Source organism: Cibotium barometz, chromosome 37 (genome assembly GCF_041138505.1).
Source record: "Cibotium barometz isolate CiBa-2024 chromosome 37, ASM4113850v1, whole genome shotgun sequence".
Taxonomy (NCBI): Eukaryota; Viridiplantae; Streptophyta; class Polypodiopsida; order Cyatheales; family Cibotiaceae; genus Cibotium; species Cibotium barometz.
This window is the reverse complement of record NC_141082.1, coordinates 16,874,664-16,889,963: the sequence shown is the minus strand read 5'-3', so window position 1 is coordinate 16,889,963 and position 15,300 is coordinate 16,874,664. Positions and strand designations below refer to the sequence as shown.

The window sequence follows — 15,300 nt, the reverse complement described above, 5'->3', positions numbered from 1 at the left end:
TAGAACACCTACTAATACCTGACATAGGTGTAGGACTTGGCAAGGGTAATCCATAAGATGGGATATAAGGTTGGGTACTCAACGCAAGTGGAATGCTTGGCTGAGGCACAAATCCTTGAGTGAGTAGGCACATAAGCTGGTAGTACTGGTGTAGTGCCTGTGATGGGTTGGTAAACTACCTGATACCCTAGAATGTTGGGTGGTGACATAGTGCTGGTGGGCATAGTGCCGAGAGATCCCTGTGTTGGGTGAAACCTATACGTAGGTCCTTGTGGAGGTGCGGTTTTGGTAATGGTTGCATGCCAACACCAACAGGAAGAAATATGGGTTGGGTGGGAGGGTTTTTTCCTTGAGGGCTCTCCAGATAAGGCTGGATACCGGGGTCCAATATTGGCACACTGGCTATAGGCATGTATCCCCTTCTACAAGCAAAGTCTAATAAGCTCGAAGAGGAATGTCATGATGCCAAAGTTGTAGAGAGTTAGAAGGTGTAGACAAGCTCGTTGTCTCCCAATGTAAGACCTCAAACGGGGCTCTCCAATGCATAAGAAGTCCCATCCTCCGTGTGGTCTCAATCTGAGTAAGGAGAATCAACATCTGGTGACAAAGGTTGATCCTTCAAAATTGCAGGTAGTTGATCCATGATGTGTGCTCTCAAGGTCTTCGTTCCCTTTGCTTGATAGCTCTAATACCATATGAGGGAAAAAGGATGAAAGGACTAGATGTGCGAGAGATCAGAGCAAATAAACACATCATGAAATGGATGAATTATATGAATAATGGTGAATGTAATCAAGTACAAGAGGGCCTTTGAGTGAGGCACAATGAAGTGACTCGGAGTAGTAGACCAGCGATGAAGCAAGGATGAATTTGGTCCAAGAGGCTCAGTCGATGATGAAGGCTCGCGTCAAAGATAGCAGTGGCACTCCGTGTGAAGTAGAGGTCGAAGGCTGCAAACACAAGACAACAATAAACGCAGATGTGCCGCTGAGTATTGTGGGAGCACGCCAATTACAGTGGTGTGGAGCACTGATGCTCGATGATGAAGTAGATTACATTGGAGCAGAGTGTGACTCCTATTGAATGTTGGTTGATGAAGAAGCACCACATAGAGAAGGTACAACAGGGTAGCGCTAATGTATGATCAAGATGATTGTGTTGATGAAGGTTTAGCTGGGCGACTGCAGTGGTGTGCTATGTAGGTGGTAGAACTCTGGCTACCTCATGAACTATGTGCTTGCGTTGATCAATATGATGATTATTTATTGGTTGTTGGGATGCTATAGTACACTACTGTGACCAGAGGTGGTAGCGTGCCGATCATATATGTTGGTTGGTTGATCAATATGATGATTATTTATTGGTTGTTGGGATGCTATAGTACACTACTGTGACCAGAGGTGGTAGCGTGCCGATCATATATGTTGGTTGATGGGAAGGAGGGGCAACTATATATAGTGCTAGCCCCCCCTCAACACTAAAGGGCACGGGACACTGGGGAAGCCAAAGATTTGGGATCGAGGGTGGGAAAGTGGGGGGACGCTGGCGGCTTCAATCTGGGCCGTCGGATGCAGTGAACTCCAGGGATAGCGGGTGAACTCGGGCTTCGGCTGAGTTGGCAAAAAAAAAGCTTTTAAAGTAGCCACGCTGGACTGACGTGGCAGGACGCCACGGGGGAAAGCCGTGCATGCAGGGGTACCCGTATACCAGAAAGATTTGCATGCAGGGGTACCCGTCGGATGCAGTGAACTCGGGTAGCAACTGGTGAACTCGGGTTTCGGCTGAGCTGGCGCCCCAAATCGAAATTTAAAATAAACTCAATAGCCACGTTGGCTTGACGTGGAGGGCAGGCTTCTCCAGCGTGGCTTGCAAAAGGGCAGAATTTCAAATTTGTATGATGACGTCGTAGAGCATGTGTTGCATGTGTTCTGTAAAATCACCACGGCTATGGAAAGCTCTTCTCAGGAATCACTCAGATTGATTCCAGATTTAAACCAGGTACACACACACACAAAAACTCACACTTGCCAATCAACAGGCTCTCTCTCTCTCTCTCTCTCTCTCTCTCTCTCTCTATGTGAAGAGCCCCTTACTTAGGTTGATTTTGGGTTTGCCCTTCCTAGTGCCCTACATCGTTTTCATAGCCATAATAAAATTAGCAAACGATGCAAAAACTTCTTTTAAGAACATGTCCTACCTCTCTCTGCCTATCTAACTTGGACTTCAATAGCAGGTTGATTGGAATCCAACGAGTGACACAAGTGACTTCGCGGTGCCATGGCAGGCTAATTGGAATGCATCAAATGAGGCTGATTGGAATGCATCCAATGACACAAATCAGTTCATATTGGATGAGTATTTAGATAATACAACAAGTAGTGACACTACATCAAGTGACGACGCAGATGTATGTGACCTCTTCCAAGATGATAATGAGGGTGTTTTTCCAAGTTCATGGAGTACACCTAGGCTTGATTCATGGGGGGCATTGGATCCATTTACATATACATCAAGCTTTTTTTTCTCTTTCGATGAGAAGAGCTTCTCCTTAATGGAGAAAGATCTTAGAGGAGCTCTCACAGTGACGCTTCCAACATTAAAAGCACACGATGCAAGAGACTTGTTGGATTTGAAGAGGTGGAAAAGAATAAGAGAAGAGCTTTGTTTCAGCCCGCTTCACCTTTGCCTATGTTCGAAATCAACAGGATTGAAAATAGCATACATTGAAGATTGGGAGCGTATTGCATGGCAGCCCATCGTCCTCTTGAGCATGGTGTTCATCATGGTGTGAATGCCACTATCAATGCAATCAAGGCAGAATGGTGCACCGACAAGAGGAGGCATGGAATTTCTCTTGATTATGTGAAAGATAGGATTATCGCTTGCGGCTGCCTGCTTACTGAGGTCGGGGAACAGACCCCTACGAGCAAAAAGACCGTAGCTCCAGCATCAACAATTGTCACAACTAAGTCTCAAGTCAATCAAGAGTTGACCAACATCATGATCAAGCACCAAACAAAGCTAGTATTACTTCGATCCACAAAGAAGCATGGACCATCCAAGTGGGTGCAAGAGTACATGTGCCATAGGGCAGGAAGTATTGCTCGGAGAGGTGCTAACAAGAGAAGATTGCGGAGGTCCAAGAGGTGTGGGTGTCCCTTTAAGGTGGTCTTGCAGCACTCTCATGACACAGAGAAGGTGACCATGCTAGTTCATGATGTTCACGAGGGACATATACCAGGCTCACGTGTTGACCTCTATTACTTGCCCGTGCACCCACGTGTGATTGCTTGTTGCATGGATGACTTGTTCGACGTAGGGACATGTCGTCATGTGGCAAAAATGTCTACATCAAAAGAAAGATTTCACATACAGAATGCCTTGCCATTAGATCGTGTAATCTTTCGCTTCTTCATGATACCAAAAGAGGTGCAAATGATGTCATATCAAATGCGCACACAAGGTACTTTGCTTTGCTTTACCAACAATTCTCCTTGTAACTTTTGGTTGTTTTATACTTCTAATCTGCCTCTCTATCCTTGTAGGAAGATGTACAAACAATGATTGGGCTGCGATGTTTGGAGAGGCTCTTCGTTTGCAAGAACAGAACAAGGTTCTTTATGTTCAACCTTACAGCCAACGTTCTTTATGTTTGAAGCTCTTTCCCCTATTCTTGCCTCTTTATTCATCATGATTTCTTTGTAGGTTCTTTATGTTCAACCTTATAACCCACAAGCCTCTGATGAAAGTAAACGACCCTTTGTCCTCATCATTCAAGATGAGTGGATGCTACAAATTGCTCTTCGTTTCTCACGACACAACACTTGGGCAGTAGATAGCACATTCAAGACAAATGTCTTTGGTTTGCCCCTGTATGCTGCAGTTTTGCCCAACCAAAATGGCATGGGTATTCCAATATGGCTCATGCTATGCACTAATGACATCGGCACTAACCAAGAAAGTGTAGCCTTGGAGTTGACCTTCAAGATGATCTTCACAAGGTTGCATGGAGTTCGTCCGACGGCTATTATCATCGACAAAAACCAGCAAGAGTTGGAAGCCATTATGAAGATTGTTGATGTAGACCCCTATTGCTGGACACAAGATGAAGAAGGGAGACGACACCAAATTGCATGCCATGTCTTGCTATGCTGGTTTCATGTTAAGAAGGCATGGGTAGAGAACCTCCTACCGCAAGTAAGTCACCTTTTAAAAGCTAGATCCATTCTATTGTGCATATCATTATCAGGTGGTATGTATATTCATTTTATTTTGGCTGTGTAGGTTCCAAAAGAGAAGCGAGATGATGTGTATAGTTCCTTGTCAAATCTAATGCAAATGGCAAGTGAAGAGGCATTTGAAGAGAGATACCAAGAGCTCTTGCAGAGATATTCAGCGTATATCAATGTTCAACGATACATCTCGAATGGATGGTGTGCCACCACATGCATGTGGCGGAGAAGGTGGCCAAAGTTTGGGCGTCTATTTTCACATGGAAATGTGGATACAACAAACTTGGTCGAGAGGCTCTGGCAATACATCAAGTACACTCTTCTTGATGCAAAGATAAATAGATCAATTCTAGTTCTGTTACATGCTATTGCAGGGGATTCTCTAACGGGCACTTACATCGGCGGAACGCTACTTGAGTTCTTTAAGAACAAACAAGAAATAGGTAATGACCTCTTTTTTTCTCTTGTGGCTTGTCCCCCCTTTGTTGCTTGACACTCATGAAGAAAAGGTGTCGTGATACTAACCAGCTTTACGTACTTTTCAGCTGATTCTCAACGTTTTAGTATTCATGGATCAAGCAAGAGTCATACGTCCAGATTAGCAGCAGGTGAAGAAATCTTGAGAAGATTTGAGGCTAGTTCGTCCACCCTTCAAGTGATTGATGAGTCCACTTTGCTATTCAAAATCTTGAGTATGTCTTCATCTTCGCAATGGTATCATGTCAGTGTTCAGTCCAACTATTGCGATTGTCCAAGTTGGGGATCTGATTGTAAGCATCTTTATGGAATCCGCCTAATAATTCAACATCATTTTCCACATCTACATGCCATTTTCCCTGTCCTTGATAGTCTTCATTCTCTAAGTCAAATGGACGAGGACATTGATGTTGGGCTAAGTGAGCAGGACATGCCAGATAACATAAAGAGTGGTGAGTGCAAGGTTGTCAACATCAATGAGCAGATAGCTTGCTGCATTCAAGACATGAAAAGGGTTCTACATGTTTTGGAAGAGAATCTATCAGCATGTGACACCAAGTTGAAAGAAGCAATACTCCAGCAATTGAGCATCTCACAGAATAATATTTCAGCTTTGATTATCCCAAAGGAGATTGATTTGCCAATGAGGGGGTCCATCAAACAAATCCAAGCTCATGTTACGCTTACTCGGCTTGGTCACGGGAGACCGCATGAAGTAGCTACAACCGTATGTGATCAAGAGATAGCCTGCTCGCCTCCAACAAAACGTGCTTGTATGATAGGGGTCTTGAGACGTAAGCATCAACGTGGCAGGAGTCGGGTGCGGTTTGACAAGAGACCTCGCATATTTTGTCACCATTGCTGTAGTAAAACTCTCCTAGTTGATCCTATACAAAGTCACTCGTGCCATACATGCCACGCGCTCCTTCCCCTTTCAAGTAGACATGCCCCAGTTGGTTCAGAGGCTCCTCTTATTAACCGAGCTGTTAACCTCTACAACAACCTTTGCATTGAAAAGGGACTACTCATCTCATGTATGTATGGGTCACTTGAAGATGAGGAGAGGCACTTCACTATGCATTTATCTAATGGTTCAGTACTCGAGAAGGTCCTTGCATCCGAGCAAAGGATAATACTTGTATATTAATAATGCAGATGTATTCAACTTGTACATTATATCATTTTGGAACGAGTGAGGAGATTTTTTGTCCATTTTGGTATAACCTGCTGCTCTAAAAACCAAATGTATATGCGTATTTTGGATCAGCTGGAGACTCAATGTTTTATAAATTTGTATGTATGTTGTTTCTGTGAAGGGAATTCATGTTCAGTATAGCTTGATATAACTTGCTGCTCCAAAAACCATATGTGTCTGCTCATTATGGATCAGTCAAGAAAACGACGCTCAATTTGTGTTATGTTTTTTGACCATAGCTGATTTATACAGCCCTTGGGCATGTAATGCAAGACTAGATTCATGCAATCTTGTCCGAGCTTCTCTCTTTTTTTGTGTGCTCTTAAAACTGTATATACTTTTTGCATGGGTACACAATGTGGGTTAGAACTTAGTTTTACTTGGGTTGACAGACAGACATTAGTTATTTCAAAAGCTGGTGGTTTTGGTACCACGAGACCCTGCAGCAGAAGTCAGTTTATTTGCAACAGGTGGGATCAAGAGCGGGAGGCCTGGTTCTCGTTGGGAGAGGGCGGATGGAAGAGGGAGTTTTGATAATCAGCTATGAAACTTTTATGCTTGGCGTATGAGTGTTGTGGCTTTCCCTGCATATTATGTCGCATGGTCACTGTATTGATCTGTCACATCAACTCATTTCATGACTGACATGTCAAGAGGTAGTAGTTCCAACTGTTCAGTTGTTATGCTATTGTAGGGGATGGCCAGCCGGCTGTATGACACGTTACCCAACCTACAGCTGCCCGACCAGCTGCTCAACCCTCCAGACTAGTCAAAATGCATCCAGATCTGTCCCTACACGGCTTCCCAACTGCCAGGCTTAGGTGTCTTGCCTGTGTGCTATCTACTTGCAATGTCCAACTGATATCCTTTACTCTTGACTGTCCGAAGAAGATCCCTTGCTTTGAGCTGACCTTAGCTCCGAACTGCCTTGGGATGAACTGTATTCCAGGCGGCCCATGGCTCTAGCATGTCTTAGGACGAACCCTAGCTTTGATGTGCCTTAGGGCGAACCTGATGCTTTGATATTTTGATACTAATGTCTTGTGCAACATGGCCTTGCTCTACAATTTCACACGCAGAAGCCTTGATACTCATTTCTCATGCAACATAGCTTCCTCTGCTCTGATACAATGTCACATGTGGAAGCATTATACATACATAGCTGGATTGTGCATACTGTGGTGTGTAAAAACCAGACAACATTGGGTCCCAATACCCGCTGAAGGGCCCCCACCTTTCATTGTATTTGCTTTATTATGAAGCTGAAATATCCTTGACCTGAGATAACTTCCTCCCTGCCGAGCTGAAAATAAGCATGTATACCTAGACTAGTCACTAAAAAATAGGATGCTCCAAAGTTCAAACAGGTCCTTAGCGGAACAATGCCTGCTGAGCAGGGCTTTGCAATACCCTGTTTTGTCAGATCTGAGACAAATGCCATCTACCTTAAAGAAGAGCCCTGATGTCTTGGATGATGCCATGCTAGATGTTGCTGCTATTGCTCTCTGGACCTGTCTCCAAGCTAAGAATCAGATGCCTTGGTTGAGAAGAGGTGTGGCCTTTAAATAGGTAAATTTTCTGCCCCTTCTGCTGGTCCGCCTGGTTTCCCTGCTGTACGACCTGCCCGACTGCTCCAGACCTGTCCAAACACCTCCAAATCTGTCCCAGATGGGCTGCCCAGCTGTGATTGCCTGTGGCCCATTTACCTGTGTCTGGTGCATGGCACTTGCCTAATAAGCATCCTAAACATTCTACATAATAAGCATCCTAAACATTCTACATGCATCAACTCCAAGTGGGCTAACAACTGTGCGCGGTTACTGCATGTACTTAGCCTGGCCTACCCTGATGGCAAGTGGCGACTTGTCCCTGGACTGGAGATCACAAAATGCACAGTTCACATCACTAACCAAAACATGCAATTTCTGGAACTGTCATGTCACCATGCCACCCAAGTGCGGGGTGCACGTGACACCATGTCCCTGTATACGGGACCAGGTGGCCAAAAGAGTATAAACGATGTCACTCCATATACTGCAAATACACTGAGTGTCATAAACAAATACCCTTAAAGGCCTCTGAGCATCTAGTCTTCCGGATATGCAACGACGTGATACTAGCAATAATCTCCGGTGGTGTCAATACTCAGAGGAGGTGGTGTGTATCGTAACTAGGGGGGTATCCTCAAGCAAACATCTCTGAGCTTTGCCCCTATGGACGCAAAGAAGAGATGGAGAGAAGAGAGAGAAATAACTGTATTTTCAGTATGTTCATATCGTACAAAAAGTTACATAGTCCTTGGCAATCCTAGGCATGCCCATGAAAAGGTGGAAAACCTATCTTACCTAATCTACTCTGTGACCTAGCACCCAAAGGTGTTAGATGTCTAACAATGAGCCAAGCACCCCCTTTTATAGGCCCTTTAAGGACAAGTGAACTGGCCGACCTGCTGTCAGTCAGTTCCATGGACCTGGAAAAATACCTTGATGATGATCCCATCATGTCAATGTTCCATCTGCTGGCCGACAGAGACCTGGTCCACCACAATACCTTCCATGCCTATGACAGCTAATGAAGCTCTAGAATCAAGTCTTTTATCTGCTGCTGCAAATCAAGGATAAGCATAGGGATTAGCATGTCCATGTGCATGCACACGACGTTCCCTTCTGCTAAACTTGCTGATGGGATTCCAACTTTTGACCTAACTAGAGAAGTTATTTGGTCCCAGGAGCAGAAGTCAGTTTATTTCATGACTGACATGTCAAGAGGTAGTAGTTCCAACTGTTCAGTTGTTATGCTATTGTAGGGGATGGTCAGATCCGTCAATGTCTAGGGTCATGAGAAACCTCATCATTGCTGGTGCGTAAGCCGCCTTTCTACCAGCCAGGCACAATTCTCAATCAAGCTTTATAGTTTGAATGCAATGAACATGTTAATCTTTTTGTCACCCAAATTATGAACACTTTCAATACTATAAAAAGATTAAGATCATTTTACTAATAGCTTGATATTAGAAGGTAAAAAAGTGATCATATACTTTTATGGCTGCATCGGTAGAGCAAGATCTCTCTCTCTCTCTCTCTCTCTCTCTCATCATATACTTTTATGGCTGCATCGGTAGAGCAAGATCTCTCTCTATATCTCTCTCTCTCTCTCTCTCTCTCTCTCTCTATGTGCACCAGGACTAGCTTGAGAGTTTACACGTCCCACACAATCTACAAACAGAGACCATATCCAAAACGTGGAAGCACTTTGGCTCCTTACAATGCATGTTGGAGTGTCATTATACTCGATCTTCTCGCTACTTGGGCCAAGATATGGGGCTTATCTAGAGCAGCGGAGAATCTGATTCAAATTCAACATGAAGAGCTTCCAGTACAAGAGCATCAACAAGAACCATCATGTTGCGGAACTAAACTAAACACCAAATAGCAAAGTTGAAAAAGGAACCAACGGAAGCATATTTGTTGATAGACAATTTACATCGGAACCAAAACAAATTATATTGAGAAGCTAAAAAATATCATGTATTTCATGTGAATTGGCTGATACAAAACATCCTTAGATGCCAAATATGTTTATAAAGATGTTCATAAGAAGTGTGTTGCCCACGACAAGCCAAAAACACCGCTTCAAAATCGCATAGCTGGTGCCAAACATGCTGCTCCGATGTCACTGCTATGTCACTGCTGCTCAAGAAAGTAAACATGTCATAAGAAGTGCGCTGCCCACAAAATAAGACATGCTGCTCGGATGTCACTGCTGCTCAAGACAGTAGACGTGTCACAGTTCTTCCAAAACACTCATGCACCATGTGTGAAGCTCCATCCTAAGCGTGCATACATCTTCATGTTGAAACCACTGATCTGTGAGCTGAAAAAAAGCAAAGCTGTAAGCGTAAATGAGCTTGCATGTTCTTCTTGAAGCAGCAAAGACGTAACACGAAGCAAGCACTTACCCAATTCTTGTCTACATTGTTTTGCAATATACCGGCAATGAGGTATCTCATAAACGCCATCACATAGAAGCCACAATCTGTGCTATTGTCCTGTTGCGGTACCTGCCCCAAATGATGCACATGTAACACCAACATTCAGCATGTAGAACATTCATAACAAATTCAACTCGCTGCTACCAACAAATCAACGTCACCTTCACCTTAACGATTTTTAGTTTCAGCTCTGTCTCGGGGTTGAACAAAGCACCTTGAAGGGTTGAATCAGCCACATGCGGTGCCAAGCATTTTAGAGCACTGTAATCAATCCAAACCAGAACCATGTCATGTGTCATGCATTGTACGTGCATACATGAACAAAACCAACATGGAAGAGAATTTCAATTTACATGAACAAACTATCCAAGCACTCCTCTGGATTTATTAGTCCCAATGAATCCATGTATAACAAATAGCTTTTGTTCCCTTTTAAAAGGGGCACCTCCTCGTTCTTGTTAACATATAGGGTAAAGAGGGACCAATGATTCCTATTGCACACAATAGCCAGCCATTAAAAGCGCACAAATTTGAGTGCCAAGTGGTATGTAAAAAAGCATAGCCAAAATTCTTTACCAATGAAGTGACCACACACACCTGCATACAACGGGAAAGAAACATAATTGAATGGCTGACATATCCATTTTCTCGAAGAAGCGGGTGAGGAAATTCTCCACGCACTTACGTGACATAGAATACCACAAAGAATAAGCCCAAAACACCTTCTCAAGAATGTCCAATGGCAACTTGTTCTCCATCAACCTGTGCATGCAAGGAGGGAATGAAAGTGCATCCATGTAAGTGCACTAAAATGTTTAAAGTGATACACTTACATCCCAAACAAGGTCATGGTCCTAGTGGATGCCTCATTAACAAACATTTCCCTCAAAAAGCTATCATCTACGCGCACAAAGGTTTTGGATCTCATGGAAACAAAGTCAATGTCAGCCCCGGAAGCTAACCTGCAAGGCAAAAGCCAAACAAAAAAAAATGCAGCAAACCACACAAGCTGAGACTATCATGACAATACATGGTTTTGATAAACTGTCAATCGTGTAGAGCCTCTTACCTAGATCTCGCAACATTGCCCCTTGTTGCTACCAACCTCCCCTCCCCTTTCTCTGTAACAATAACCTGCATGTTGGAGATCTCGAATATAAATTCCATATTGCTTTGCTTTGCTTCAGAAAAAGTCGGCGATGATACAATAATCGGTGTTTCTTCATTGCTACTTTGCTTTGCACGAGAAGTCCTAATAGGCAACTTTTTCCTTGAAACCTCAAACACCTACACAATGGCAAGAAAACAATGCATTCACCCATTGAGTCCCTTTAGGACATAACAAACTCCAGGGTTGAATTAGCTGCACTTACCTGGCCCATGCAAGTAAAGAGAAGAGTGAACTAACAATGTAGGCAGCAACATGAAAAGCTTTAACAACTCGGCATAAAGGATATTAGAATCTCTTACGTTCTTTTGAGTGTTGTCCTTCTTTCTTGTATTCACGCATGGCCCAACACCCTCATGGGCTCCGGAATCCTGCAACAAACAAGAACAGGGCCCATGCAAGTAAAGAGAAGAGTGAACCAACAATGTAGAAGAACATGAAAAGCTTTAACAACTCGGCATAAAGGATATTAGAATCTCTTACGTTCTTTTGAGTGTTGTCCTTCTTTCTTGTATTCACGCATGGCCTAACACTCTCATGGGTTCCGGAATCCTGCAACAAACAAGAAGATGGCCATGGCCCAAACGATCTCAAAGTGTGAGGTGTATGGAGCCATGTTAGGCAGCGGCAAGGACTTGAACAAACTAGTGGGAAACCAAGATGATGTGACTCAGAGCAAGGAGATGAATGAAAAATATTAGAAAGCTTACGTTATTCTTAGTGTTCTTCTTTTTTATATCCACACATGGCCCAACACCCTCACCGGTTCCAGAATCCTGCAGCAAGTAATAGCCATGCATAGTTGTATGCAATCTTTGCACCACAAACATGACTCGAAATGAGGGGATAAGTGAAGGAGATTAGAAATCTTACCTTATTTTGAGTGTTACTCTTCTTTCTTGTATTCGTGCATGGCCCAACCTCATGGGTTCCGGAATCAAAATCCTGCAGCAAACAAGAAGCATGGGCCAAATGATCTCAAAGTGTGGGCATGTAGTGAGTGAACTTGTGAACTTGGCAACAGCAAAGAAACTTGACAAGCTATGAGTGAACTTTGCATGCAGCAAGAAAACATGCATCAAGTTAATAAACTTGGTAAGCTGTGATGACTGAACTTTGCATGCAACAACTAGACAACACTAAGATTGAATGTAAGCAAACTTGGCAGCAAACTAAGAAGAATGTAAGCTTACGTTCTTCTTAGTATTCTTCTTTTTTATATCCACACATGGCCCAACACCCTCACCGGTTCCAGAATCCTGCAGCAAGTAATAGCCATGCATAGTTATATGCAATCTTTGCACCACAAACATGACTCGAAACGAGGGGATAAGTGAAGGAGATTAGAAATCTTACCTTATTTTGAGTGTTACTCTTCTTTCTTGTATTCGTGCATGGCCCAACCTCATGGGTTTTGGAATCAAAATCCTGCGGCAAACAAGAAGCATGGGCCAAATGATCTCAAAGGCCACGCATGTAGTGAGTGAACTTGTGAACTTGGCAACAGCAAAGAAACTTGACAAGCTATGAGTGAACTTTGCATGCAACAAGAAAACATGCATCAAGTTAATAAACTTGGTAAGCTGTGACTAAACTTTGCATGCAACAACTACACAACACTAAGATTGAATGTAAGCAAACTTGGCAGCAAACTAAGAAGAATGTAAGCTTACGTTAATCTTAGTGTTGTTCTTTTTTGTATCCATGCATAGCCCAACACCCTCCATGCAATAGCCATGCATAGTTGTATGCAATCTTTGCACCACAAACATGACTCGGAACGAGGGCATAAGTGAAGGAGATTGAAAAGCTTACGTTATTTTGAGTGTTGTTCTTCTTTCTTGTATTCGCGCATGGCTTAACCTCATGGGTTCCAGAATTAGAATCCTGCAACAAACAAGAAGCATGTCCAAATGATCTCAAGCTGTAGGGCATGTAGTGAGTTGTATGTGAACTTGACATCAGCAAAGAAACTTGGTATGATGTGAATGAACTTGGCATGATGTGAATGAACTTGGCAAGGTGTGAGTCGTGGACAATGGCTAGTAGACACATTGCCAACTGTTCACCGACCCTTACATGCAACTATGAAGCCATGTTAGATTAGAAGACTTACGTTCTTCTTAGTGTTGTTCTCAAACTAAAGGGCATGTAGTGATTTGTATGTGAACTTGGCAGTACCAAAGAAACTTGGCATGATGTGAATGAACTTGGCATGATGTGAATGAACTAGCAAGGAAGGGATAAGTGTGAGGACACTAAGGAAGACGATAATGTTGTGGGCTAGTAGAAACATTGCACGTGCATTGATTGCATGCAAACTGTTCACCATCCGTTGCATGCAACCATGGAGCCATGTTAATGAAGTAGATAGAGAACTTAGCAAGATTAGAAGGCTTACATTCTTAGTGGTGGTGTTCTTTTCTGTATCCACACGTGACCCAACACCCTCATGTGTTCCAGAATCCTGCAGCATGCCCAAATGATCTCAAACTATAGGGCATGTGAGTTGTATGTGAACTTGGCAGCAGCAAAGAAACTTGGCATGATGTGAATAAACTTGGCATGATGTGAATGAAATTAGCAAGGTGTGAGCTAGTAGACACATTACACGTGCATTGATTGCATGCAAACTATTCACCAACCCTTGCATGCAACTATGGAGCCATGTTAGTGATGTAGAGAGAGAACTTAGCAAACTTTGAAAGCTTACATTGTTTTTAGTGTTGTCCTCCTTTTTTGTATCCACACATGGCCCAACACTCTCATGGGTTTCAGAATCCTGCAACAAATAATATCCATGCATAGTTACAAACAATCTTTGCACTCGTGAATTCGCATACTTACTTATGCCAAGAAGCCCACATGAGCATCGCTAGGCACTTTCAACATCACAAACATGACTCAAAACGAGGGGATGAGTGAAGGATATTGGAAAGCTTACGTTCTTTTGAGTGTTGTCCTTCTTTCTTGTATTCGCGCATGGTCCAACACTCTCATGGGTTCCAGAATCCTGCAACAAACAAAAGGTGTGAGGTGTATGTCAACTTGGGCAATGACTAGTAGACACATTGCATGTGCATTCATTGCAATTTGCTTACCAACCCTTGCATGCAACTATGGAGTCATGTTAGTGCTGCAGGGAGAGAACTTGGCAAGCTGTGAGTGAACTTTGCATTGAACAAGAAAACATGCATCTAGTTAATAAACTTAGCAAGCTGTGAGTGAACTCTGCATGCAACAAGTAAACCTGCATCAGGTTAATAAACTTGGCATGCTGCGAGTAGACCATGGAAATTAGGCAATGGAAAGGACTTGAACATATTGTAGGGGAAGACCGTGAGAGAATGGCTAGGCACTTTCAAGGCAGCCATGTTAGTGAAATAGAGATATGAATCAGAACGAGGGGATGAATGAAAAATATGACAAAGCTTACGTTCTTCTTAGTGTTGTGCTTCTTTGTTGTATCCGCACACGGCCCAACACCCTCATGGGTTCCAAAATCCTGCAATAAATAATAGCCATCCATAGTTGTAAGCCCAACAACCTCATGGGTTACGAAATCCTGCAAATACAGCCATGCCAAGTGATCTCAAAAATGTAAGAAGTGAAGTTGACATGTGGTGAATAAACTTGGCCTGCAGCAAGGAAACCATGCGTGTTGTATGTGAACTTGGGAAATAGCCATAGACTTCGACCGTGTATATGACCAAGAATACATATAAATTGTAATCTAATTCAAGAACAATTAATTCAAGAGTAAACACATTGCACATCATGACTTCATCTGCTACCAAGGGGGCAACTGGCATGGAAGCTCAGAGTGTAGGAGCAACTTGGGTTGTTCTTGACATATAAGTTTGACTCAACCCCCCCCACCCCGCCCCCCCCTCCCCCCCCCACACACACACACACACTCGCTCGCACGCATACATGCAACTCAAACATACTTTGTTTCACAGTGGATTTTGTCCAGCTTGCCCAATTTATGGATACACTTTATTTGGCTTTCATTCTACCCCTTGCCCTACTGCCAGCTGAAGAAAGAAGAAGGCAAATTAACGAAAGCAGCCCAACAACTCAGTTCAGCCTTTTGAAATGGATAAGCCCACAAGAGAACATTGCACAACATGTCAAATTAACACATCAAATGAGCTCTAATATTTGCAAGAAAGTCATGACTTGTGAATTGAAGAAATGATAAATTGTAGTTACACAAATCATTCTCAGTATAAGA

The 15,300-nt window shown here is 43.1% G+C and overlaps 2 protein-coding genes, 1 long non-coding RNA gene and 1 pseudogene across 4 annotated transcripts; 1 reads left to right on the top strand and 3 right to left on the bottom strand.

The window, feature by feature from the left end:
* The first annotated feature begins 1,744 nt into the window (after positions 1 to 1,744).
* On the top strand, positions 1,745 to 3,799 carry LOC147617008 (uncharacterized; annotated as a pseudogene).
* A 5,771-nt stretch (positions 3,800 to 9,570) lies between these two features.
* Positions 9,571 to 10,353, bottom strand: LOC147617007 (uncharacterized). Of its 2 annotated transcripts, none has more exons than XM_086776334.1 (4): positions 10,249 to 10,353; positions 10,057 to 10,156; positions 9,863 to 9,964; positions 9,571 to 9,777 (listed from the first exon to the last, which is right to left on the bottom strand). In XM_086776334.1, exons 1-4 carry the CDS (start codon positions 10,299 to 10,301, stop codon positions 9,688 to 9,690), a joined length of 345 nt encoding a protein of 114 aa, XP_086632460.1. In that variant the 5' UTR covers positions 10,302 to 10,353; the 3' UTR covers positions 9,571 to 9,687. The 2 variants fall into 2 exon arrangements, with proteins under 2 accessions (XP_086632460.1, XP_086632461.1); XM_086776335.1 differs by having other exon boundaries at positions 10,063 to 10,156.
* A 114-nt stretch (positions 10,354 to 10,467) lies between these two features.
* Positions 10,468 to 14,898, bottom strand: LOC147617005 (uncharacterized). The gene is made up of 7 exons (XM_086776411.1): positions 14,500 to 14,898; positions 14,008 to 14,076; positions 11,366 to 11,434; positions 10,965 to 11,182; positions 10,729 to 10,857; positions 10,595 to 10,657; positions 10,468 to 10,492 (listed from the first exon to the last, which is right to left on the bottom strand). The coding sequence occupies exons 1-7, from the start codon at positions 14,590 to 14,592 to the stop codon at positions 10,468 to 10,470; spliced, it is 666 nt and encodes a 221-aa protein (XP_086632537.1). The 5' UTR covers positions 14,593 to 14,898.
* LOC147617006 (uncharacterized) lies at positions 11,784 to 12,473 on the bottom strand. Its single transcript, XR_015262322.1, has 4 exons — positions 12,420 to 12,473; positions 12,257 to 12,322; positions 11,937 to 12,008; positions 11,784 to 11,839 (listed from the first exon to the last, which is right to left on the bottom strand). It is a non-coding gene; the product is annotated as an uncharacterized LOC147617006 (long non-coding RNA).
* Positions 14,899 to 15,300: the final 402 nt, after the last annotated feature.

What these genes read in the sequence shown, in the direction of transcription:
- LOC147617005 (XM_086776411.1), bottom strand. Translation starts at nt 14,592, where the DNA reads ATGGATGGCTATTATTTATTGCAGGATTTTGGAACCCATGAGGGTGTT. An exon ending in AGCACAACACTAAGAAGAAC is followed by an intron (nt 14,077 to 14,499) that starts GTAAGCTTTGTC and finishes TGTTTGTTGCAG; the next exon opens with GATTCTGGAACCCATGAGAG. An exon ending in AGGACAACACTCAAAAGAAC is followed by an intron (nt 11,183 to 11,365) that starts GTAAGAGATTCT and finishes GCCATTGTGTAG; the next exon opens with GTGTTTGAGGTTTCAAGGAA.
- LOC147617007 (XM_086776334.1), bottom strand. Translation starts at nt 10,301, where the DNA reads ATGGATTCATTGGGACTAATAAATCCAGAGGAGTGCTTGGATAGTTTG. An exon ending in TGCTTGGATAGTTTGTTCAT is followed by an intron (nt 10,157 to 10,248) that starts GTAAATTGAAAT and finishes GATTGATTACAG; the next exon opens with TGCTCTAAAATGCTTGGCAC. An exon ending in TAAAAATCGTTAAGGTGAAG is followed by an intron (nt 9,965 to 10,056) that starts GTGACGTTGATT and finishes CATTTGGGGCAG; the next exon opens with GTACCGCAACAGGACAATAG.